The 27,937-nt window shown below is 37.1% G+C and overlaps 1 protein-coding gene across 2 annotated transcripts in view; it reads left to right on the top strand.

Moving 5' to 3' along the window:
• Window positions 1-27,937, top strand: part of gsk3ba (glycogen synthase kinase 3 beta, genome duplicate a) — a 55,822-nt gene that overhangs the window by 25,134 nt on the left and 2,751 nt on the right. Inside the window, exons 2-10 of one of the 2 annotated variants that reach the window (XM_039683165.2) lie at window positions 1,056-1,249; window positions 8,218-8,301; window positions 17,354-17,464; window positions 18,933-19,063; window positions 20,046-20,152; window positions 21,421-21,518; window positions 23,628-23,735; window positions 26,211-26,397; window positions 26,508-26,606. In XM_039683165.2, the coding sequence (XP_039539099.1) occupies window positions 1,056-1,249; window positions 8,218-8,301; window positions 17,354-17,464; window positions 18,933-19,063; window positions 20,046-20,152; window positions 21,421-21,518; window positions 23,628-23,735; window positions 26,211-26,397; window positions 26,508-26,606 (1,119 nt within the window). The remainder of the gene's footprint in view (window positions 1-1,055; window positions 1,250-8,217; window positions 8,302-17,353; window positions 17,465-18,932; window positions 19,064-20,045; window positions 20,153-21,420; window positions 21,519-23,627; window positions 23,736-26,210; window positions 26,398-26,507; window positions 26,607-27,937) is intronic. The other variant, XM_039683166.2, reaches the window with a different exon arrangement.

The raw sequence follows: 27,937 nt of genomic DNA, 5'->3' as shown, positions 1-27,937 counted from the left end.
GTCATCATCGGCTTTCTTTCTTCTATGGAACACAAAAGGAGATCATGAAAAACGTTCTGGCCACTTTTTGTATTATAACGAATGTGAATGAGGTTCAGTGAACGATTTGTTAATGAATTGAACTGATCTGGTTCAGGTTATCTAGTCGCAGTGGTTAAAATCTCATTGAAGGGGAAGAATATAGAGTGGTATAGGGCTTGTTCACCAACAAGGATATGTTTTAGATGTTTTCACTGTGTTGACACTGTACATTTCACTGTCTGTCCAAAAGTTTGATGTTGTATCCTGTAGTTCAAACAGTTTTGGCGCTATAATGCTAAGGTCTCGGGATTCAAGCAATTTGTATATATCAGAAATTTCTAGATATTAAAGGTAGGGTAGGCAGTTTCAGAGAGGCTAGCAATAGCAAGCTAGCTTTGAAAGCATTAGATCCCACCCTCCATTCAGAGCATCTCCAAAGCAACGCCTCCTTCAAAACATGTGAACACGCACAGCAAGAGCAGAGTCAGAGTTAAATGACCTCATGTCTCAAATCACATAACATTATAATAATAAACGTAAACAACTTGTAATCAATCTTACTTGACTGCTGCAGATTGATTTCTGTGTTGATAGGTTTGATTTTTTTTTAGCGTGCTCTGTGACTGTCTGTCTTCTCATTGCATTGCCTCATGCAACATACTGATCACGTGTAATGTCTGTGCAAGCAGGGTCACAGAGGTATGGAAATATATATGTTTACTGGCAGGTAGGACATCGTATCATCACATTCGGACTGAATGCAATGATTGGGAGAACATTTTTGTCCTGTAATATTTAGACCACTTCTATTATTGATATCAGGATGTGATGAGAGTTTCAACCAGTATTATATTTTATTAATTGGAGAAAATGGTTCTTGGACCAACCAAAGTACTCATCATTAAATTATTAATTATGAGGATGCCAGGTGTTGTTACTATTGGATGGAGACATTGTTGTGTTTTCCGATTGCCTTTTTATTGCCTGTGTGTAGCATCAGTCTCTAACCCCCATCTCTTTTTATCTGTCTGTAGGAGATAAAGATGGCAGTAAAGTGACCACAGTGGTGGCGACTCCTGGACAGGGACCTGACCGGCCGCAGGAGGTCAGCTACACTGACACCAAGGTCATTGGTAACGGCTCTTTTGGCGTGGTCTATCAGGCCAAGCTCTGTGACTCAGGAGAACTGGTGGCCATTAAGAAGGTCCTTCAGGATAAGCGATTTAAGGTAAGGCGGAGAAGCATTACATTCATTCTTTCTTGGTCTCTTGACTCTATATAATGCTTTGGGCCTTGTAGCTTTCTTAAGAACAGCTCAGACAGTTTTTTTCTCATCAAAGTGCCTTTGTCTTTGTTCCTATATCCTTATATTTTTTTGTTGTATGTCTGTTCTTTGATCAGTTCCTTTATATCTGTTCTTCAGTGTTATTGCTATACTATTATATTTCTTGTTTGTTCTCTTATTATTATTGATCTAATTTCTTATGGTTTATCATTTCTCTTAAATTTATTTTAGCTGAATTCTATACTGATGTGCTCACATGACAATAGTAAATCAAATATTGTCTATACCAAACACAATGAATGCAACATATAATTAGATGGTGATATTATTGTGACATCTATAGAATAAAATAAATAAATAAATAACTACATAAAATAAAAATGGCCTCAGAAATAATGGTAAATTAATGCTATCATTTAGAAGCAACATTTTTGTATTTTCTCTTTTTTTGGTTAATGAATCACACTCAAAGTACGAGTGAAGAGTTTTTCGAGTTTGTAGAGTTTTTAACCATAACTGGACAGAAGCGTACAGTAAGAAATTACTGTCATTCGTCAGTTCCTGTAGACCGGGGTGTTTAACCCATCTTGAGGAGCAATTAAACTAACTATGGGACAACAATATGCAAGTGCTGTGACCCTTCCCAGTTTAGTCTAATGCAGTATACATAATAAAAAATAAGATATAGAATAGAATAAAAGAGAAAAGAAAAGATAGTGTTTGTATTAATGGATCGAGTGTTGCCAAAAGTTCAGCCGTTTCTTGAAAATGACTACGGACTCAGGTTGAGTTCGGCAGATCATTCCACCTGCAGGAAACAGTCATGTTAAAGGTCAGATTTTAGAGATTTTGTGCCTCTTTGAGATGTCATCATGAGGCTATGTTTACTTGCAGAACGTAAGATTCTGGATGGAACGTAAGTCTGGAGTAATGAGTTTAGGTAAAAGGGAGCAGAGCCAGTGGTTGTTCTGTTGGCAAGCATCAGTGCCTTGAATTTGATGTGAGCAGCTATTGGCAAACAGTGCAATTTTGTGATGTGTACTCTCTTTGCCTCCTTAACGACCACTGTAGCTGCAGAATTCTGGATGCAAGCTGGAAGACCAGCCAGGAGAGCATTACTATAGTCCAGTCTGGATACAACACGTGCTTGGACAAGGGGTTGTACAGCATGTTCTGATAGGAAGGGCCTGATCCTCCTAATGTTGTGCAAGGCAAATCTGCAGGACCTGACCGTTCTAGCAATATGGTCAATGAAGTTCAATTGATCATCGATCACAGCTCCAAGGTTGCTGGCTGACCTTGATAGAGTATTGGATGACGAACCTTGCTCAATGCAGAAGTTGTGGTGTAGTGTTGGGTAGGCCAGGATCACAAGCAACTCTGTCTTCACAAAGTTTAGCTGAAGGTGGTGGTTCTTCATCCAGCAAGAAATGTCTGTCAGGCAGGCTGAGATGCAAGCAGCTACCGTCGGATCCTCCAGTTAGGGTGAGTGATCGAGTTGTGTGTTGTCCGCATACAGTCATCGCAAAAAACATGTTTCTGAATGACAGATTCTAGTGATGACATATAGATAGAAGAGAATTGGTCAAAGCACTGAGCCCCGAGGCACCCCAGTAGCTAGTATTCGTCAGGCTAGTCTGAAACCGCTCCGTAGGGCTAACCGAACCAGGAAAAAAACCCCCTCTGCACTCAATTGGATAGTCAGTAAACCTACAACCAATCAGAGCAACGCAGTAAGTCAACTCCTTTGCATAGCACAGTTCTCAACTACAGAACTTACTTATTTTAGAAGTTAAATAACGAGTGTTGCTTCTTTTACTTACTTCTCCATGAGTGCGACCAAAGGAGAAACCACAACGACCACAGGCTTTTCATTACGTCCCATCTTCTTAAAGACCGTCAGAGCCAGCTGATAAGTTACACTTTTCCCGAATCATGTAGGAAGGACGCCAAAAATATCTTTCCGATCGACAAATGCCTTGATTGCAGTTCTCTGTTTGTCTATTACAATTGATGCGCTGTTGATTTATTTCACAACAGACGCAACAGTGGAATCTATACATCTCAATTCTCCAGCTGCAGTCATCTCTGAGGGAAAACAGTTAAGCGCTCTTTGATAACGTGATGATTACGTCCTTGCAGATCATCGCCCGCCCTGGCAATTTGATTGGCCCGAACGTTTCTTGTCTGATCATAATTACTCCTCAATGGATCAAGTCCAGACCGAACTCTGCCCACAACATTTTTTGGTCGGGAAGTTCGGTCTGGACTTGATCCATTGAGGAGTAATTATGATTCCAGGCTAGTTTATTGCATCTTTTTGAGTCAATAACACATTTATTGAAGAATAAGAACAAATTTATAAGGAATCATCAATGTAACGTATTTTCCCATTTAATTACAGGCTCTAATTTCATGCTCTGATAAATTCATCTGTGTAAATTTTGCTGTTTAATATTGAATAGAAGTTCACCATAATATGACAGAAGGGGACTTACTTTTTTGTAAACTGCAGCAGAGAAGTATGATTGACAGAAGAAGGATGTCACCTTTCCTGAGCAACAAAACATAAATGCAGTCATCCTGAGAGTGACTGATGGTGTAAATGAGATCAGAGATCAGATGGTGGTGTACATGAAATGTAGTTCACTCATGTCAGCGAACTGTTTCTGCTTGTTGAAAAAGTTGACCTCGTCGCATTGTGATAGTAAGCCATTCCCTTTAGAGAGATGTAGTGCATCTATCTGGTGTGTGTGTGTGTGTGTGTGTGTGTGTGTGAGACAGAAATGGGTCACATGTGAAGGACAGCATGTGTACAGTGACCTGGCAGAGATATTATTGACACTGTCTACTAGTGTGTGTTTGAAGCTGTGTGCCATTTCCATTATCACTTTTTTGAGTCCTCTAGGATGATAGTGGTGATAAGGCATTGCTGGCACACTCCCAACAGGAATGTTGTTCCAATAGGTAGAAGGCATTATACTGAGTTCTAGGAGTATCATAAGGTAGAATCACATATTTTGGAGGATAAGAGAATAGAATTCACGTATTTTGGAGGATAAGGCCTGTTAAAAACCCATCCAAGATACCATATTGGTCACAAAACTTTTGAATTCTGTAGCAAAAGTATTACTTTCCCCAGAGAAAATCGTTGAAATATATAGTTTTTCATCCCACCTCATACCTTTTCCATTACCAGTTACTTAAACGTCATTTTACTGATGGATGCTTCTCAGTACAATTCTGGATTCACAAAACGCTTGCTCTTGAAAGGTGGGTCACTCAGTACCCAGTTTATTTGGTAAAGCTTGCTCCTTAGAATCAACCGTTAAGTATGAATAATCATTGATATTATATAATTGCTGGTTGTTTTTATATTGTGTAAGTTTCCGGCTAACCGGCTAATTCGCGTTACTGCTGTCTTACTGAAATACTTCTGCTAAGCATCTGTGGGCCACTATTACCTAAAACGGTGTCTTTTAATGCAGATTGTCTGTTGTTCTTACTACTTTGAGTAAAGGTAAAGGATGGAGCAATATTTGTTTGTGCACTGCAATAAATTAGAAATATACACATCGGTTTGTTGATAGACATGCACTGACTAACTGAATAACTAGTTGAATTGCAAAAGGACGTAATAGTTCTTCCAATGTTTCATCACCGGACTCGCGCTCGGATTGATATGGTAAAACCGACTAGGTCGTCTTTAGAGTGTGTGCAATCGCTGAGGACTGAGGAAGCCTCCAGAGCTCACAGTAACTGGCTTTAGCTTCCGACACGCTCTGTACAACAGACTGGGGCTTCTGACCAATCAGAGCACAGTAGGCTCGCAGAATTGAGGGATTTAGAGAGACCGATTCATCCGTCGAGTCGTTTGAGAATCACTGAAAAATGTGGTTATGTGCAATGTGTATTATGAGAAAATGATTTGTTTGATTTTTTTACCTTTAATGCATGTAAACCTGTTGTTGGAGACAGGACAAAACCAGGAACCTTTAAAATAGCATAATAGGGGCACTTTAACAACACTCTAACTCCAACGTCTGTTGAAACCAGCCACTAGCCAAAAAAAAACTGTAGGGCTGTTTTTAAAATCGCCCCCTACACCCTCATTCACTTTTCCCTAAATTAGTCCACTAATACAGTCTACTTGAAGCAGAGTGAATTCAGACTGAGTGTGCCGGAAGCAAACTGGATTTATCTTGAACTGTCAGGGAAACCGTACTTACTCAAACAGTTGAATAATCGATTAAAAATGAATTTATACCTGCATGATATTACGCTGTACCCACATTGGACCAGCACTTTGGAAAATGGATAGATGGATGATTCATCTGCCGGCAAAACGCAGTAATTCATTTGATGCAACCCTCACAGTGCATTATGTATTGTCTTGCTTTTGCATGTACATCGGTTGTGCACTTGTGGTGCATTATGGGATTGATTGAGTGCACATTATAATGGTTTCGGACACCACTACAAATGGCTGTTCCCTCAAATAGTGCCCTATTTTGAGCACAGTCTAGGCCATGCTGAATAACATTTGCCAAGTAAACTTTGGTAAAACATTTTTGGTTATTTTTGCTGTCACCTGTTGTTTTGTAGAATAGGGCAAAAGTTAAAATGTCAAGTATAAATACCTGTGGAGTGTTGTGAGCTGTGTGCGTCTTCTGTTAAGTTAAATCTCTTCATGTGATACCCTTGCAATTATTTCTGTCATTTCTTTACCACATTCCTTTCAATGGAGTTTGCTCCCTCCCTTGCTCATAGCTCTTCCGAGAGAGGATCTGTATGTGTGAAGTGTGTCAATATCTGTAGAAGTGTTTTTATCTGTTTGACCTTTGTCCTGCAACAAATACACACATATTTGCATATATATAATACTAGCATGTGAGAACAGGGGTACTATTCTTTATCTTCTTTGGCGTCAGTGGATAATATTATTTGTATCAAGATAGAGAAGAACCTAGGTAAGTGATTTATATCTATTTGCTGATTTGGTAAGCAGAAGATAGCAATCAACATTGCCTTTTTTAATGCTTGTGCAATGTAATAGTGGGAAAGTAGTGCAGTGATGTAATGGGTGCTTTTCACAGCAATCAATCATTTTCCATGAAGTGGATGTGTACTTAGCCATGTGCTTGAAGCAAAGGTTCTGTTTGCTTTTTACTTAGCCAAGTATAGCCTTAATATTTCTATCAACCACAAGGGCTGCGAAAGAGTTAACTAAAGGGCCATTCACACAGAACAACTAAGGGGCCATTCACGCACTAGACACGTTTTTTTTTTTTTTTTTTTTTTTTTTTAAACGAATTTTACTTTGGGTTTACAGAAAGATATTTTAACAAATTTCGTAAGGAACACGTTCAAATGATCTATCCAATCAGCGCAAGAAGAGGTAAATGCACCTAGTGTATGTTCCTGGGCAGTTTTCAGTATCCCTCCACATCCCCGTCTCCTCACTCTCCTGGTACCTACAGCCAGGAATACTGGGGAGTACTCTGGGTTCAGGCCAAAATCCCGAGCTCGGAGGTTCTCCTCGGACAGCATGCCAAATACTCATACTCTTTTACTGATCTGCTTATTTGAAAGTGTGAACTTGTGAATTGTTCTTTGTGAAAGGGGTCATCATTTGGTTGATAAGCCGGATGTGAAATTGTGTGTGTAAATGAGAGTGACTGTATGCAGAGTTGGCAGTGACTTGAGTGTTCACAAATTACCACCAACTGTGTGATTGTGATGTAGTTACTGGCTAACAGAGTCACACATCACACACACACAAACACACAAGTTTGATTGTACAACCCGTTAATAACATTTATAATAAAATCCTGATACTGATACAGCATAAATAAACATCCCATTTAACATACCTTAAAAACTGTAACTATTAATATCTAATTCACTCTTAAATTACAACATGTTTTCACATATTTCCCAATAAAACAAAGTAGTTACAAACTAAAATGAATTAGATTAAGGGGTCTTTTTTTGCCAATATTGTTGTTTGCTAAATATTAATGACATAATACACAGCAGCAGATCTATTAGGGTGCATTTATACTGGAAGACTCCAATATAGACAATTTGTATATAAAGTACATCACTCTTATATGTGTATATACAGATATATTCTTAAATTGTACATGAACTATTCTGCCACAGATGCATTTCAAGGGATTTGAAGAACGTTATCCACTCTATCCAAAGGCAATGTATTCAGAGAGAAAGAACTACGATAAAGGCATTATTTTATACATATATATTTTTATATATTGTATGTCGTCTGCACTGGTTCACAATTTGTAAAGATTATTTTCATACTGATTGTGAATCATAGTGAAGTGGCCACCTTAACCCAGACCACATTTTCAAGTGGACTTAGATTTGAAAACAACAACAACAAAAAACAAGTTTTACAAGAACCAAAGGAACTGAACACTGATGTCAAACAGACACTGAATGCACTAGCCCTTCAGTTTTCCAAAGTCACTGTTTGTTGTGACTAAACAACCCTTTAAAAGCCCTAAAGTTGTATTAGAAATGAAGTCTGTATTAGTCTTCCTGTATTTAATACCCTGCCATCATCTTCTGCTGCTTTCATTGTCAATAGAGGAAACATCTCTAACAGACGCACACCATGTGGGTGGTGCTTTAAATAAAATTGTTGCAGTTTCTCATGTGGATGCCGCCAGATGACACCGGTTGTCATGGTTACGGGCCATTTCATTTGCTTCTATTTTGATCTATTATTCTGGTCAGATATGGGGCAAAAACTGACCCAAGTCCTCTAAGTGAGGAATTCTGTGGAGAATACTACTGCAGGTTCATTTTATTCACGCTTTTGCCAGACCTGCTATTTACAGCTGAAATGAAGCATATATAAATATATTTGTGTTTTTTTTTTGCAGAACCGTGAGCTTCAGATCATGAGGAAACTGGACCACTGCAACATTGTGCGTCTGCGTTACTTCTTCTACTCCAGTGGAGATAAGGCAAGTGCCTCTCTTGTATCACTTAATCTTATGCTGTTATCTCACACTACATCACAGCGTGCCCTTTTCAGTGCCAAATGTCTGAACTAGGCGATATAGTAAATGCGTATATTCACAATGTAGTTACAATGATTTAGCTTGTGACATAAGATCAAGTTGCATCATGTCGCAATGATTTTAGGGTGATTTCTGTTTGGCTGTGCAGTTTATGTTTCATTAAAAACAACTTATTGACCCCAAACTTTTAAAAGTTTATTTTTTATTGACTAAATATGGCCAGAATGTAAAAAAAAATAAAAAAAATTAAATGGGTGGTAAAATGCCGTTTTCACAAGATGTAAAATAAATCTCTGATGAGTGTGTATGTGAAGTTTTAACTCAAAATATCCCACAGATATGTTTTTAAAGCATTTTAAAATGGTCACTTTTTGTGGATGAGCAAAACGCACCATTTTTTGTCCCTTTAAATGCAAATGAGCTGCTCCTCAAAGAAGGCGGAGTTTCAAGAGCTCCAGTGTTTTAGCATCTTGATTATCTCACACAGAAAAGACTTGAAAAATTGTAAAAAAAAAAACAATCTTTTATGTTAAACCGGCGTCGGACAAAGATGGAGAGCCTCAAGAAGAAGTGACAACATGTAGACAACATTTCTGAATGATTAGTTGATGAATTTATGTAGCTTAAGTGTAGTTGTCTTCCAATTGATTAGCATATTTTGTCTTGATAATCTATAAATTGTGTTCCCGGGGGTGACGTTGATGTAAATTTTAGGGTTAGTGATGTCAATAACCCCTGAGGAATGTCGTGTAGTCCCTACCAGCCATTTGTTGTAGTCCTTAAAAAGCAATTTCTATAAAAGAAAATATCTCCCTTTGCTTTGAACTTTGAGCATTGTAACTTTGAAGATGTTGTTTATGCTCAAACAGCAACATAACACACTGACTAAAGTAAGAAAAGTGAAATCATAATTAACCACCCCTTTAAGAGATCTTTTTAAACTATATCGCCCAGCCTTAGTCTAAAAGCCTCTGTGTTTTTATTCGAGTCTAATGGTGGCCAGATGCTGACCGGAGATACTGTACATCCACTCTGAGAACTTCTTCCCATGTGATTATCTGTGTTAGACACGCAGGCTTGAAACTCTCTGACTGAGATATTAAGACACACACACATAAATACTGTCAACACTGCAACATCGTCTGACCACCAACCACATATCTACCTCTCAGTTTTTCTTTGTCTCGCTTATCTCACACATCATACGCACATACCCTTTCAACCTCTCGCCCACACACCATGACTTTGCAAAAACGCCTGACCACTGTTTTTTTCTTCTGTGAGAAACATGCTTTCGAAATGTCAGTGGCTGGTTTGCACGCTCACACACCCACACACACTCCCCTACCCCCCTGTAACCCAGAATCACAGAGCACCAGGGTAAAGCCTGACAGGGACTGCAAAATAATAATAATGACAAAAAGTCATTACAAGAGCTGAAGGGGAAGGAAGATATACAGATGAAAAATCGTGTCCATGGCGGTAGTGACATGGCAACAGTCCATTCGTTCACTGAGAACAAACCCTTAACATTAGTCCAAGATCATTTTTATGTTAAAATGCTCTTTTCCAAGCTTAAACGTGAACTGTGTCATTTCTATGCTGTACTAAACTCCCAAAAGCCTTATTAGCCAACTTTGGTAACATTTTCCATCATTGCTAACATAGTGATTCTGATTGAACCACTTTCTGCTGTTTGGGAAAATTAACTATAATAATATGACATTAATTGCAGTTTTTGAATTGATTAAACAGTAGAAGTAATTACTCCACCTCATTAACATCTGTCCTGTATTGTTGAACCAAAATGATGGTAGTGTGACTATCGCAATTCTGACTTTATAACTCGTAATTATAATACTATTGTGAGGTAGAAACTTTCAATTGCGAGTTATAAAGTCCAATTCTGAGGGGAAAATTACCTTTACCTTTTTTATATTTTATTCTGTGGCAGAAACAAGCTTCCATAGAATAGCGAAGTCCACACCACAACTATATCGATAACGTCCCAGTGGAACGATATCATTGATATCACTTTCAAAGTAATTTTTTTTGTGTGCTTATAATACCATTACGTCCGTTGGTGTGAACACTAGTATAGTTATTCTTTGTTTATCGTTCTTGGTGGGAATAAGCCTTCCACAGAGCCTACACCAGACTCAATTAGAACATCACCAACACAACTAAATCGCCCCCATCATCAACTAAATCGCCCCCCCATCACAATCAATAAAACTGTCACTCTAAATGTCTGTCTGATTCAACTGTGCCATAAATGGTTTAGCTGAATATCTACCAGTGACACATTTCTACCGTCACATGGTGTGCACCATCATACTGCCCAGTACCTCTACTGTAATTTTAGCAGCTGCTCTGTTTTTTGCCTAGTATAAACGAGTGCAGAGCCTCTCATGGAGAGATAAAACACAAAGATAGAGAGAGGTGGATGACGTAGGCTTGGAGAGAGAGAAAGATTAAAATCAGGCTTGTAAAGAGACTGTTCAACAATGATGAGCTGGCGTCATGTCTGGACGTGGTCTGCTCTCCCTCCAAACAACTTCCACTTCAGCGAAGTGGCATGATTAGTAGAAGTGTTGTTGCACACTGCAGACAGCACTCCGCTCTGAAGTCTGACCCCAGACCCCTTTAAATGACTCTCTCTACAGCCACAGGCTCTGTTCCAAAACATAGTGAGTGGCCTTGCTGTTCTGACTACATGAACACGTTCAAATTATGTATTGAGAGGCCATGGTATTATATTGCTGTAAAAAAAAATATTATTGACAAACAAAGCAAGTCTTTCCCCTGTGAAAAAAAGTTTGTTTAATTGTATTTAATGTGCATTTGTTTTGTAAAGTGGAACTTTTAAAAGTGCACTTTGTAATAGTCAAATTAAAAGTTTTTCTCTAAAGTACATTGTTTTTATAAACGTTTGTTGTACACTTACAGTATTTTGATGTGTTAACTTACACACTAAATCACAAAAACTTGATTATAATATGAACTGTAGTGTGTTATGCAGTACATTTAAAGTGAATATTTTTTTTATACTATAGAGCTGTTGAATATGATATTATTTTCTTAATAATACGATGAATATTCCACATGTGTTACCACATGAAGTACAAGAAAAAAATATATATAAAAACAAAATAAACCCCATATATATATATAGAGCGGGGCACAACCTAATGCATTTTGGCTCAATTAATTAAAAAATAATTAGGTTAGATTAATATTTTTTTACACAAGCAACATACACATCTTTGCTACAAATGAACACTTAAAGTTTTTTTCTAGGACCTACCATTTTCGTACAGTTGGACTGAAAGTGACAGAAGTGCAAATGTTACAACTTATCCCATATGTGGGGTTAATTGTATAGACAGAGGGGTTAGTTGTAACACTTGTGTGTAACACACATAATTCAGTACTATTTTATTTGTATAGTTTGATATTGTTTATGCATCTGTATAAACAGATATCCATCCATCCATCCATCCCTCATCCAATTATCCTTCTATTATTGATCAATATCATGGATAGAGACATAGAAAAGGGCTGCAAAGTTTTGCAATAAATAATAATAAATAAAATTATAAAATATTGTAATTGCAATTAAATTAGATTGGTGTGTGGCAGCTGCATTTACAATTATTATTATTAATAATAATAACAGTCATAATAATACAAATGAGCTTAAAATAAAAAATTAAAGGGTTTATTGCATTAATAACAGGCCATATTTTTAATAAATAAACAAGTTATCATTCATAGTACACTACATTTTAAACATTTTAAATTCCAACATTGTTTGTGAACGTCCAACAAAGTTAAATGTATACTCAAACCTGAAAAGTTGTTTGGCTCCGTTTTCATTTGATTATCGTTGTACACTTGGCGTCTTGTTTGTAACACAGTGTTACAACTAACCCCGCAGTGTATTACATATTTTAATCCTAGCTAACAGTAGCTAGGAATTGCTGACATGTTTCAAAACGGTGCTATGTTTGAGCTAACAAGACAGTGATTAAGGCAATATAAAGTTAGATTTGGAAACGTATACACCCAACTCAGAAACCGAAAAAAAAAAATCTATGGTGAAAAAATTTACTTGTGTGGTGTCAAAACACTCTTTGTCCAGTATCTTCACGAAATATAATCAAAACTTTCCGAAAATTCGCGGGAGACCGTCTTCTGGCAGCAAGAGAAAAAGAGCGGAAAGACAGCCTGCTTGATCCTGACTGACTATGTAAACGTGTTACATTTAACCCCGCGTTAGGTTGTGCCCCGCGCTCCCTTACCTTTTCTATTGAGGAAGAAGATGTGAAGGTAAAGACAGCTGCTTTATATAATAGATGGTTTGATTTGAATCCATTTCAAAGGCATTCTTTGTCTGATTTGAAACTCTAAATATGTAACAATTGAGTTCAATAGTTTTCTTTTAGTATGTTTCCTTCGATAACAATGCAGTACTGTAATAAGCATAATGTAAAATAGTCTGTCTCTTAATAGATTTAATTATTTTAATTGATCATTTTTAATATTGATTTATATTAATCAACATTTCTCTCCCTTTATGGCCCTGTTGGTTATATGTTTGATTAGATTCATTGAAGTACTGTCTTTCCCTTTGTCTCAAACAGAATTATCTTTAGCAACAGTCTAAAATATCTGGAGTCTTTGTTGCTGCCTATGTAGTAGGTCACTAGGTTTTGGAACAAAGAAATATGTGTCTGTGTGTGTGGTCTCAGTGTTGAGTTAGCATGTTCAGCTGATTGAGCAAAGACTTAACCAACCGAACATATTAAAAGCATCTATTTATGAATGTTGTATGAGTCTACAGAGACAGGTGCTTGTATACTGACACTGGGTCTTGACAACCACCAGCCGTTACCCATGATCCCTCTCTCTCCCATACTTAGTGAGTGCTGATTTTTCCTCACAGGGGAGCCACACAAGACCGGCACGGATGAGTCAAAAAATACATCTACATAGACTACTCAGACGAAAATAGGAAGAGAGAGAGTGGGAGTGAAAGAGGCTCTAGGTTGTGTCACATGGTTTTCTGTATTTGTGTGAAACAAACTAATTTATTTATGCACTGCAGCTATAAGTATCTTGTCTCACACTTACACTACTCTTCAAAAGCTTGGGGTCAGTAAGACTTTTATTTTGTTTAAAGAAATTAATACTTTTAGTCAGCAAGGACACATTCAATTGATCATAAGTGACAGTAAAGACACATAATGCTCCAAAATAGTTCTAATTTGAATGAATGCTGTTCTTTTCCATCTTTTTGTTCATTAAAGAATCCTGAAAAAACGGTTTCTCAACACAATGATAAGAAATGTTGCTTGAGCAGCAAATCAGGATATTTTAATGATTTCTGATCATGTGACAGTAAACTAGAGCAACGACTGCTGAAAGGATAGAAAAAAGTTATTTAAAATTCAAATAATACTTTTTTTGTTCAAATAAATGCAACCTTGTTGAGCATAAGAGACTATCTTTCAAAACATTAAAAATCTTAGGAACGTTAGTATCACTTGGGTATGTGCGGGACCAGTGGCGTAACGAGCCAACACCGGGCCCTTAAGCAGGATTTTTAATTTTTAATGTACCTCACAAAATTTTCATTTGTGAGATACGGTCTTTCAAGCATGAACGAAATGCAAATTAATTTGTCAAATTCCTCTTTCCGTTTGCACTTTTAAAAGACACTTTTGTGTTTGTAATTTTGACGACATTTTGAGCATGTTCACCCGGGGATTCCCCAGTCCCAATTGAAACAAATTACACCAAAATCCATCATTGTTTGTTTCAAACACATTTAATTATCAGTAAAATATGTTGTCGTCATTATATATTCAAATAAATTTGCAAAAATTAAAATGCGATCAGACTAAAAGTAGAAAATGCAATGGGGGGCTCAGCTGTCAATCAATATCTTCCAGTCACACGGGCCCCTGATTGGTCCAGGCCCGTAAGCAACCGCGTACCCTGCTTACCGGTAGTTACGCCACTTCGCGGGACGTCACTGTCGGCCGGAGTGACTGCGGTTACAAAAAGACTGAATGGCAGCTTTGCATTTGACTGTACAACTACATTTTCTATAGGTACACTCTAAAAAATGCTGGGTTGTTTTAACCCAATTTTGGGTCAAATATGGACAAACCCGAAATGTTGGGTTAAAAATGTAATGTAAAAATTTAACCCAACGGCTGGGTTAGTCCATATTTGACCCATAGTTGGGTTAAAACAACCCAGCATTTTTTAGAGTTTATATTTTTACAGACTTCCAAAAGCTAGCCCGGAAATTCATTGAAACAACTGAACTCCAGGCACCGCAAAGTGCATTTGCAGTCGTCATTTTGTGTCAATGTGCTGAATTTAGGGGTAAAAAGTAAAAACATACCCTATATATTGTGTTGTTATATATTGTATTAACAACTCATTCATTAAATATTTACCACCGTATATTCTGCATAATTGGACGTTTTAAAATAAACGATTTTGACAATATATATATATATATATATATATGGATAACATAAGTCATATAAGTGAGTGATCACCCGATATAGACCAGCTGTATTGTATTTATATGAAGCTTTAGTTTATCGTTTTGTTTTCCTCGCGTTTTCGCAGTTTCCTCTATTAAATCCAGTCATGAAGCAGCTCTTTTGCCACTTAGTCCGGCGGGAAAGTGACGACAATGCATTCCCTCTATAGACGGTGGGCATTGCTTTCAAGTACTGAAAGAAACATTGGAATTCTATCAACATTTCCTTACCCTCATGCCATCCCCTATGAATTTGACATCTTTCCGATAAACGCATACACAGAATGTTAGATAACAGATCTTTCTCTGCTTTGATTCTTTAATACTGTCATAGAAGTGTTCATGTGAAGGACATTGTGATAAAGTTCATTGATGACATTGTGAAGTTTCACAGCACACTTACGTCACAAGGACCCTTTCGTAAACACTTATATGACAGCAGACCGGATGCAATGATTTATAGTTAAACAAGTCAAAAATATTAGTAATAGTAATATTACCAAATTTGCTAAGGAGAACCAGATTCGGATTCAGAACAATTTTCTTTTCATCCCTGAAGATTTATATAACTTCCTTATACGTAACTGGAATAGCCCTGCTTTCCAATCCAATCTGGAGCTTCACTAGACACACTTCATATGTATGTAGTTATAATTTGTCTTGATTTTTACTAGTTGTGCAAAGGCACATGAATAAACACGCTTAAGTAAGTGCATATTGTGAAAGAGACCGTAAAAGCAAGGCCTGGGGTTGCATGAGTCTCTACCTGTGGGGGATGTTGGATACTGTGCCGTGAGCCACAGAACAACCAATCACTTTCTCAGAAAGTCATGTGACCACCGAGCAGCAGCCAATCGGATGGCCATATAATCTGGTGAGAGCATCTCAGTCGCCTCAGAGCTTCTCCGATCGGCTGTAATTGAGGAAGTGTTGCTGTTGCTGTAGCGAGGGAGGAGAGTGAGTCATGGCTAGGACTAATTTTAGCTGCACAGCACAGTCAGGGGCTTTATTTTTCCCCCCACATTTTTTTTTTTTTAGGAAATCGTTATTAGAGACTACTTATCAATCAGAGACAAAACGGTGAAAGAAAAAAAAAATAGTTGCTCTAAACAATTCATTGTGTGTTATCTCTTTGTGAAGAAATAGTTTCTTGCTTGTAACCAGATTTGTTTTAATTTTATTTATTTATTTCTAAATATTTGAGCGAGATTTTGTTCTAGGAATAGTAGAGTTGTTTACTCACCCTCATGATGTTGTTCCAAACCTTCTTTCTTGCTTATGTGAAACACCAACGAAGATACATTACAAAATGTACGGAGCAGGGTCTAAAAATAAACTTTTCAATTAAGGGTCAATATACAGTATATATGAGAGCAATTTTTACACATGGATTGCTTAACACTCCTCAAAGTAGGCATACAAAAATTGCATAATGTCATGAGATTAATGCTATTTTTCTCAGCCTATGTAAAGTAGGCTGTCAACGGTGACTAATCCAAATACCTTTTATTGGCCATTGCATTCATATGCTCAACAGATACGTATGTGGTTGGTTGTAATAGTCAACAATTTTCATTCAATTTCACATTTCATTTTAATTGTGACAGTCATAATATATTTAGTTTAATAGTGAACAGGCAATTTTTGCCCCTTTATATTGAATTTGAGGGACATTTTTTTTTTTTGGGTGTTACTTTTGCACCAAGCCCCCATTAATGTCCAATTCTGATGTGGGGTGCAATCTGTTTGTAATGGGAATTGAGGCTGCCGATATTTAAATTTTTACATCTTTACAACTTATTTTCAGATTTAAGTATCTTCATATGTTTAGCAGAATATGCAATGTCAGTTTGACTCGTGAACTTTTGGGTCATGCCTAAAGTAAATGATCTCAGGCATGTGAAGTCCAGCAGAAATAGACTCTCCCACAACTGAACTTGTGGAGGAAGGAAGAAGGGAATAAAAGACAGGATGTGACATCAGATGGGGGTCAGAGTGGCCCTGTAGGCCACTCCATTGATTCTTCCTGTCCTTTAGTGCTTCAAAAAGATATGACTTCAGCGTCTGAGCATTTATGTTATGTAAAGATGGTGGCCATAATTATCTCTCGCTTACAGGCACAGTTCCACACAATGCATGGCAGTCAACGTCCCCGATGACATCATGCCAGAGAATCTGCTGCTTTGTGTCGTTACCATGGCAGCTTTTTTTTATAGTTCGTAAGCTGGCTGTTCAATCATGGATATATATGGAGGGATGGGGCATATGGGACATTTATAGTATAGACTTTGACTCAAGAGTCATAATCCTCTTCCATACCGAGCTTACTTTATATATAGATTCACTAAAGTTATATATGTATGTGCTATTAAGCCTGACACTTTTAACTCTGTGACTTAAAGTATTTGCTTTCTTGTTGTCTGCCCACAGAAGGATGAGGTGTATCTGAATTTGGTTCTGGACTACGTCCCTGAGACCGTGTACAGAGTGGCGAGACACTACAGCCGCGCTAAGCAGACCCTTCCCATGGTTTATGTCAAGGTGCGGATCATCCCTAATGGTTTCTATTGTGTGTCCTGTCCTCTGAATGATGTGTACATCCTGAGTGAAAACCTTCTCACTGGTTAGTTTACGGGTCAGCCGAGTTTGTGTTGGCATTTCTTCCCTCTCCTCCTGTGCAGTTTTGCGTCACCAGTGTCTTGACTGCTGTGATGACATCATCATGGCTTTGTGCTGTTACCTTTGTGCTATATCCTTCCTGCTATTGGCAGGATGTGACATGAAGAGTGAAACACAGAACACACACTCACACATATACAGAAACAATTATATGTGAAGACCTTCCACATAGATGTTAAATCAGTGGTTATCAACCAAAGCAAAACCTCCAAAAAACTTGCATATATAATTTGTCATTTTATGTTTTGTATTCTATTTGACACATCAGGCTTTTATGGCTCATATAGTATGATATAGGAGAATATGGAGCTCATACTCAAAGAGTAAATAAACACCTCATATTTATTCAGAGGCACAAATTTATCAAAAATATGCAATGTTGTGCAGTTGATATTTTACATGCTAAAAAGGATCAATCAGATGATAAAAGGCATTTCCAAGAGCAATAGTTTATTTTATTTTTTTCAGCAAAGTTTTCAAATATCAAATATGTTACAGGAAGCTTCATTGTTATGAGGACCAAGTTATGGGAGCTTTGAATATTGTTGTGGACAATGAGGGATCTTAATGAAAAAAAAAAAAGTTTAAGAACCACTGTTTTAAATGAATCATTCAATCAAAAAAGTGAAAATTCTGTCATTATTTCTTTAGCATTATATTGGTCTAATCCCATGTCACTTTTTTATCTATGAAACTGAAAAAATGAGAATTTTGAAGAATTTTGTGGCCACTCTTTTCCAAATTATGTGAAAGGGTCTGGGGTCTCTCAAGATCCCCCAAAAAAGCACCATAAGTGAGTCATAAAAGTAGTCCATATGACTCATGAACTATATTCCTAGTTATCAAAGCTATAAATCTTGTTGAACATAGCAAAAATAGTTATCTAATGATCTTTTCCTCCATCAAAGTTCTAATGGAGCAACACCATTGATGTCAGTGTTGCCATTTTTGCCATATATTAGTTGTGTTACTTCAGAAGGGTCACATGGACATCTTTTATGATAGTTAAACAGTATTATGGTGGTTTTATGCTATTTTGGATCTTAATAGCACCTGTCCCCGACATTCATTTCATTAAATGGAAAAGAGCACCCATGATATTGTTCGAACATTCACCTTTTTAGTTCCATGGGGGAAGAAAGTCATTTGGATTTGGAACAATGGATTTGGAAAGTGTTCACCTTTGGTCATTCCATGAAATAGTTTGATATTTCAAGCCATGAAGGCAAAATTATATTCTACATTTTTATTGTGCATAATTTGTGACCTGTTATGACGTCTTTTCTAACCTAATGACCTGTGTATATTTCCTTTGTCTTCATCACTGCAGTTGTACATGTACCAGCTCTTCAGGAGTCTGGCCTACATCCATTCCTTTGGGATCTGCCATCGGGACATAAAACCCCAGAATCTTTTGCTGGACCCAGACACAGCCGTGCTTAAACTCTGTGACTTTGGCAGGTCAGTTGGTAATCTCTTAAAAGCCAATTCATAGGAGTCAATGCCCTTTCTGATTACCTTTAAAGGTCTAGTGCCGACCCCAGTGGATCTATGAACTGAAAGCATCGCTTTACTGCATTTAACCTGATAATCCCATATTACACCTCGCCAGGGGCCTCCAGATGGTCTCGCTATGCTCTGAGATATCTGTGCTGACTTCATCTTTTTCAATTTAACCTGCTTTCCATTTTTTCTGCTTTGGGGTCCTAGTGAAGATTTTAGGTGAAGTGATATTCGGGTATCCATTTTTCTTTTGCCGTACATGGGTTGACTGAAAAGAGAGCATGTGATCCCGCTGCTTAGATAAAAAAGAATACACATTTTCTTTGAATTAGGATGTGTATATTGGAAGAGACCTTTAGGTGTTAACAACTCAATTTAACATCTGGACATCATAAGATTTCATTTGACTTTATAGCTCTTACCTAAAATATAGGAAAACTTTAGTCCAAACACTTTTAGGGGTTAGAGTTACTCAAAAGTGAACATTTAGTCATTTACTTGATCTCATGTTATTCCAAATATTTGTCTTTATTTTTATTTTTTCTGTGAATCACAAAAGTAATTTTCCATACAAAGCAGGGCCTTTTCATATTTAGCCAATTCATACATTTTTACTGATCGGATAGTCATCCGATCGTGAAAAGACCAGTTGTAAATACCCTCTGAAATACTTTCAAAACTTGAAATTAGCTGATGATCAAATAAACTTTGCATATAGCATGGGAATTAAAGATCAGAATTATATTTATTTTGTGGAGACACATTTATGAGGCCAAGTGTAAATGAAACAGTTTTAACAAATCAGAGAAAATGCATGGTGGCCCAAAACACTGAATGGTGATTTAAACTGCCAACAAGCTGCATACAAATAGACATACTCGATTAAAATTGTGACGTGTGATCAGAGAGTTACAGTGAAAATATGTCTTTTTGTTCACAGTGCTAAGCAGTTAGTACGTGGAGAGCCCAACGTTTCCTACATATGCTCACGGTACTACAGAGCCCCTGAACTCATCTTTGGAGCAACCGACTACACCTCCAGCATAGGTATATAAGCTTCAATCATACTAAACCACATCTACAATGCAAATTATTTCTGCTTCAATAAACTACTCTTCCATTAGGCTAATATCTTTTATCATGAAAAAGATGCAAATTCATACCAATAGTGACCCTTGTGAAAGTACACATAAGCACACTTTTATATGAGTACTACAGTATGATAAGCGTATTTCCTTATTACGGAAATAATATACTTAAGTGCGAACTGAATGTAAAGTTTTTGGACAGTTAATTGCATGTTAATTGCAATTAGATACAAATGTATTATAGTTTTAAATAATATTAAGTGGCCTATTATTTTATTAATATAATATATGCAAGTACTATTTTTTCTTTTACGAATTAAAGTACACTTCATGTGCACATTTAGTAGAATTAAGCTAGTTTAGCAAGTTTAGCCATAACCGAACGTCCAGTTTAACTGCCACAGGTTGATCTTCTTGTAATATAGAACTCATCGTGGAAAAACACGCTGTATTTTTGTATTTTCATTGCATTTTTAATTGATAAAAAGTTAAACAAATTAAATAATACATTTTAGTACAAATATTAAGGATTAATCGATAGTCGTATGAATGAATGAGTGTCACGTCTTGCTTGTTTACTTCAAACCAGAAGATGCGCCCACTTTTGACGCAAGGTCTCATGGGACGTAGGAAACTTGTTTATAGTGGCCACCTTGTTTACTAAATATTGTATCAGGAATTGAAAAGTCATCAATTACACTTTATTTTTATAGTTCACTTTAAACGTTTTGCTACATTTGCTACATGCTACATGTCAACTAACTCTCATTAGAGTATTAGTAGATTGTTAGGTTTAGGTTTAGTAGAATAAGTACATGCTGTTTCTTAGATTCAGTGGAATGTCTGTTGAGGGCATCAAAATAAGTGCAGATTTTAAGCAAACAGTGGATTAATACTCTAATAACTGCTTGTGTATGTAGTTGCAAAGTTATAGTTAGTTTAATGTCTAAAGTAGACAATCGTAATAAAGTGTTTTTTGTCCATTATTGCAGATAATAGGCCTTGTATGGAGCTTAAGTATCTCTTGTCAGCTCAAGGATTTTTACTCTCATTCTGAGCATTTTTTTTTTTACTTTTTTGTTTTACGTGCCATTTGTGATTTTGCAAGGACATGCATTGAAAATTGAAGAATAGAAGGCTCATAGTGTAAAAGAAGTTTTGCTTTGTATGCGTCCTTGACCTCTGGCTGATGCGAATGTCCCTCACTCTGACCCCCTTTCTCTGCAGATGTGTGGTCAGCTGGCTGCGTGCTGGCGGAACTGTTGCTAGGACAACCGATTTTCCCTGGCGACAGTGGAGTAGATCAGCTGGTGGAAATCATCAAGGTACTGGCGCCGCGACACCGGCACTTCTGTCTGATTTAATCTCTAGGTTTGCATGAGTTTGTGGGAAGACCTATGAACTGACTGTTGCGCAGATGGTTAGTTCTGTACAAGATGATTTATGGGTGTTTCTTCAAGTAAAGGCAGGTTTGGCCCTGTGGGCTTTTAGGAGGTACAATCTCTTAAAACTTTTACCATACTTTTCCATAAATGCTTGTCGTTACATTCTGCAATATACTTTAAAAATTCAAAAAACAATAGAAGTAATTATGAAATTATATACAGTATAAAGATTAGAGGGTTAACTGAAAGGGTTATGTCATCGTTTACTCTCCAAACCTTTAAGACTTTCATACTTTTGATATTTACATGAAATCTGAGAGATTTCTGTTCCTTCATTGACAGCCCATGCAATACTTTGACGCTTCCAAAAGTTTATATTGAGATCATAAAACGAATCCATATGAATCGAGTGGTTTAGTCCAGATTTTCTGAAGAGACACGATCACTTTATATGATAAACAGATTGAATTTATGCTTTTATTCACATATTAGATTTGATAAAGGTTTACTAAGCCTTTTTTTATTTTTGTTTGTTTTATAATTAATTTTAGGAGCAAAGTTTATTGTTTTACACTTGATATAAAAAAAACAACAGAAGTTTCAAATGATAATTTTTTTTTTTTTGATAAACCATATCACATTTGATAGAGGCTCAAGCATGTTCGCTTGCCGTGTGAGAACCAATGAAGTTCATTCTTGTGTTACGCAGCGTGTTTGAGCTTCCACAAGAGGTTTGTTCTTGCACGTCAAGTACAGTTTATGTTCACTGATCAATGTTTACGTGAATAAAAGCCTACATTCAATCTGTTCATCATATAAAGCAATCGTGTTTCTTCAGAAAGGAGGATTAGTTTTATGATCTCTTTGGGAACTTTTTGAAGCGACAAAGGCTGCATTTACACTGCAGGTCTTGATGCACAAATCCGATTTTCTGACTATATCCGATTTCTTTTTACATCATCTTTTAAAAGTGACCCGTATCTGATTTTTGCATTTACACTATACACTGCTGAAACTACCAAATGTAGACGTTCTGACCTGGAAAATTAAGTAAAACAGCACAAAATTCAATGGATGTAGATGTGAATAAAATGATCCAGTGTTTTTCTTAAAGTCATCAAAACATTGGTCTCGTATGGCGGAGAAAAAGAGGAGAGCCCTTGTTGGCACTGTAGCCACGAGCTCTTAAAACTTTATTTTATTTCTGTAACATTAACAAAAAAAAAGTTGCCCCAAACACTCAAAAGACATGAAACCTCCACATTGCTTCACTGTGTGTATCCGTTGTCTTCCATCGCACTTATTTGCCACATATGAGTGATCTGAGAAATATTATTTACCACATATGAGTGATCTGAGAAATATTATTTACCACATATGAGTGATCTGAGAAATATTATTTACCACATATGAGTGATCTGAGAAAATCGGAATCCATGCGTTTTTTTTTTCCCCCTGATTACACATTCACCGGTCATATCCGATCTGTGCCACGAGAGGAAAAAATCGGATTTGGGTCACTTGAACCATGCAGTGTAAATGAGGCCAAAGTGGTAGAGGTTCGTACGGTCAACGGAGGGACAGAAATCTCTCGAATTTCATTTAAAATATCTTCATTTGTGTTTCGAAGATGAATGAAAGTCATACAGGGTTTGAACGACATGAGGGTGAATAAATTATGATCATTCATTTTTTTCATTTTTGGGTGAACTAAAGGGTCCTACTTAAGTAAACACTACAGTTCAGATAATTGCATGTAATACCGACATCATTTTGTAGAAGATGTATAATTAAAAATAATTTTCACAAAATAAATATTGAAATAGTCTATTCTACTATTTTTATCATTTGAAAATTCTGTTGTTGTTTTTATATCAAAAGTGTAAAGCTGCAAACGTTATTCCTAAAATTAATTTGGAAACAAACAAACAAAAATAAGAAAGGCTTGGTAAAACTTTTATAAAACCGCAGGAACATAAAGTTGGCTGTAGATGAACAGCATTATATTACTATGTCTTGACTGGTCTTTCTCTGTGTTTGTGGTCACAGGTGCTTGGCACTCCCACACGTGAGCAGATTCGGGAAATGAACCCAAACTACACCGAGTTCAAATTCCCCCAGATTAAGGCCCATCCATGGACTAAGGTGAGTAAACAGGTACAGGTCAACTGTTTTACTACTTCTAGCACAGCCGCCTTCCACCTCCAGCCCTCAGCTCGACTCCTCATCCTGGCTCCATTTCATTCACATCACCTCACAGGACTCGCCGACATCACTTTATTTCATTTATTGCTCTTGGACTCTATACTTCTCAACTAGTTGATTAAAGAGGATGGAAAATTTCAGTCAGGATTGTGTCTGACTGTAGTCGTCCTCTTTCTGAGGTCCGTTGTGACCATTACAGTCGCACTGTTCCGATTTCTAGTGAGCTGCCTATGAAATAATCCTGTTCAGAAAGGTGGGCCGAATAATTATGCAGCTTTGTAAAATAGCTTGATTTAGAAGAGAGAAGGCAATTCCATAATGCACTATGTAAAAATAAAAAATAAAAAATCCAAGATGCTTGCAAAGAAATTATAAATATGTAAATATATATTATGTATCAATATAATTGTAATGCATTCATTACTAAATTTAAATAAAGTTTAAAGGGCCTATTTTAAGTGTTCTATGTATTATAATAAGGCTGCTGCATATTTAGCCATTAGTCAGGATGGCATTTCACTAGGTTTTGGAGCAGAACCACTGTCAGCACGTGATGTCACATCCGCATGTTCATTTGAGTTGAATGACCTCACCAGATGCGCTCTACATTGCTTACTGACTTCATTGCACTTAGTTGTTGTTTGCTATGTGTTCGTTGTTTTTGGTTTAGATTGTGCTTGTGATATATATATACTGTTCAAAAGTTTGGGGTCAGTAAGATTTATTTTTTAAAAAGAACTACTTTTTTTATTCAGCAATTATACGTTAAATTGATCAAATGTGGCATTCATAATTAAACAAAAAAAGTTGGCCGCACAACTAATTTCAGAAATGTTTCTTGAGCATATTAGAATGATTTCTGAAGGATCATGTGACACTGAAGACTGGAGTAATGATGCAGAAAAATTAGCTTTGCCATCACAGGAATAAATTACATTTAAATATATATTTATATAGAAAACAGTTATTGTTTAATTCTAATAACACTTCACAATATTTACTATAGGCTTGAGACTTTTCAATTTCAAAACCATCAACAAAAAAATCTCACTGACCCCAAACATTTAAGCAGTATTGTAGATTTTGCCTTGCAACTGAAACTGTTAGCATGTACATTAAACTGAACTTGCTGAGTCATTTGAAAATTGCAGAAGGACAGCTAAACTGTTCTGGATGGACATGTTTCAACTGGTAATGAGTCTTCTTTTGTATGATTAGAAAGGAATTTTAGAAATTTACTTTTAGGTATTTTTTTTTTTTACCTAAACTAATTGTCAGTTTAAGATAACACTTTAATTTAGGGTTCGATTCTCATTATCAACTTCCAGTAGTTGCTTATAAGCATGCAGATTATTAGGAATTATTAAGCACATAATTATACCTTATTCTGCATGATCATATTCTACATCCCTTAATCTTATCCAATACCTTACCTTAACAACTACTCTACTCACTAATTACTATAATTAATCAGCAGTAATTTGGAGTTTGAGGCAAAAGTTGTAGGTAATAGTTAGTTAACAATGGTAATTAGACCCAAATCTAAAATGTTCTAAAATTTACTTTACAAGTATTATGCAGAAATGGCGATTGAATGTGCCTGGCCATTTACCCAACACTGTAGTCCACATCAAGTATAATGGCAGGATCTCTCAGATGCCCCCTGGTGGTCATTGTGTATAGTACACGACTGAGCTGCAGGGTGTGTTTAGTCTTGTCCTGCTTCCAATCAGACCCCTCCCTTCCAGACAGTCTTACCTTCTGCACGGGATATGGCCAAATGCCTGAGACTCAAACGCCTCTAAAAGATAAATATTCCTTCCTATTTCTCTGTCAGAACAAGGCTAATTTCAGTTGAATTTTTCCTAGGATGGGCCATTTCTTTATATACAAGCACCTCAAAAAGCATTTGAACATTTTACCTTTATTACCCAGTGGCAAAAAAGTTCCTTTAAAATCCCATAATGGGACATGATGTCACCCTAAACAGGACAAGTTGCCACAATGGGAACCTGGGGCCTCATTTCTAAAGATGTGCGTGTAATCATCCGAAGTGTGAATAAAGGGTAATTTCCTAAATGATTCATAGATGATTCAATTTCCTATTAATGATTCATAAAACATCCATAGGAATAATAAAAAAAAAAAATTCCTAAAGGCACGCCATGTGAATTCAGGTGAGACGGGAGGAAATATAGACCCATTTTCAGTTTGTAAACATGGTGATGTTTTTTTGTGGGCGGAGCTTAGGTGGAGGCAGAACGCCTTAGGTGGAGGCAGCATTAATTTTTGATCATGTCAGATTATATTTACATTTTATAAATGAGGCCCTTGCTGTTTGTTGATACCAAAATATGTAAAGAAGGGCCATCATAATCTCTGCATATAGGTTTCTTCTCTTACTAAACTTCTTAAACTTCTCCGCAGGTGTTCCGGCCACGCACGCCTCCGGAAGCCATTGCATTATGTTCCCGGCTGCTGGAGTACACACCGACCGCTCGACTGACCCCACTAGAGGCCTGCGCTCATTCCTTCTTCGATGAACTGCGGGATCCAAACGTCAAGCTTCCTAACGGGCGTGAGAAGCCGTCCTTATTCAACTTCACAACTCAAGGTAAGGCGGTATTTTGCTTTTGCTTTTATTAAGAAATGTTCGGTCAGAAGCAAGACAAGCCATTTGTGGATGATATTGTTTAAATCAGTTCTTCTTTTCTCTTCACTCAGAGCTGTCCAGTAACCCATCCCTGGCCTCTATTCTAATTCCCGCTCATGCACGTAACCAGGCAGGAGCTTCTACTCCCACCAACACCTCTACCACTTCAGGTCAGTTCTTGTTTTAGACACCTTTGTGCTCATTTTTCATCCCTTATTATTTGTATATAGCTTACTCTGATAAAATGTCCATATTAGGGGACTGCAATATTGAAAAAAAAGATACCTCGATATTTTCTGGGATTTTGTCAACATGACATCTTGACTTTTGCGTAAACATACACACCACTTTCAAGTCAAGTGGCGTGTTATCTATACGCATTTTGAGCTATCCGCATGTATGTATACGCCGTTAAATATCCAAATGATTCTGCGTGTATGTACACGCCGTTAAATGTCCGAGCGAAACGAAGCAGAATGTAGATCTACGTCTGAGATTTTTTTCCTAGGATGGTAGGGGAAGACTCATAAATGCTATTAACCCCAGTGACAGTTAGGTTTAGGGACGGGTTTGGGGTAGATCATATATTTATATAGACAGTAATGTAACGTTAAGTCAACGGCGTTCATAAACACGCTGAAAAGCGATTATGCGTGTTGATAGCACGCCAAAAATGGAAATACGAATTGGCGTGTCATACATACGCCATTTCATGAGATCAGTTTGGATTTTGTTGAGTGTGCGTGTAACAGAGGCCAGCTAGTAAGAGCTGTGCAAGTAAACCTCACTCCCCTGGTCTCAAGAGTCGCACTAGGGGGACGCTAAGGAACGCTATAGACTGCTGACCTTAGTGTCCTTGTTAGCACGTCTGCTCCCAAGCTGGAGACCCCGATTCTTATCTCACTCAAAGCGGGTCGAGTAGGACTGGTTACATTTGGTGCCGTGACCCGGATGGGAGTGACGTTAAGGGGGGTGAGTGTAACAGAGGCCAGCTAGTAAGAGCTGTGTGGGTAAAACTCACTTCTCTAGGCCTCAAGAGGCGCACTAGCGACTGACGCTAGTCTAGAGAGTGTGATCTTAAGCGCCCTTGTTATGGCGCCCACATCCCATGCTCGTACTGATGTTTGGGGAAAACAGCACTCTTACTCATGTGATACTGCTTAACTATATAATATAGAAATGGAAGACAACAACTCATACAGGGGCCTTTTAGCCCTCATATATTTTATTTTGCAGGCATACAAACTATTCTACTAGGCTACATCATGAATAAGTGGACTCTCAAGGCATGTTTTTGTTTGGTTATTGCATACTGTACTAAGTGACGTACACAATAATGTCAGCTTCATGTTGTTTGGACATGATTTTCTTGGTTGAATCGCATGATTTAGATTTTATGGACGTTTTACTAATAGTAATAAGTGGTGAATTTTCACTTATTTCCATCATTACCACTGATTAAAATGGATTTCTTTTAATGTGACTTTTTTATTATTTTATT

Source organism: Pimephales promelas, chromosome 7 (assembly GCF_988280905.1).
Source record: "Pimephales promelas chromosome 7, fPimPro1.hap1.1, whole genome shotgun sequence".
NCBI classification, from domain to species: Eukaryota; Metazoa; Chordata; class Actinopteri; order Cypriniformes; family Leuciscidae; genus Pimephales; species Pimephales promelas.
The sequence above is the reverse complement of the archived record's forward strand: the minus strand, read 5'-3'. Positions and strand labels throughout refer to the sequence as shown.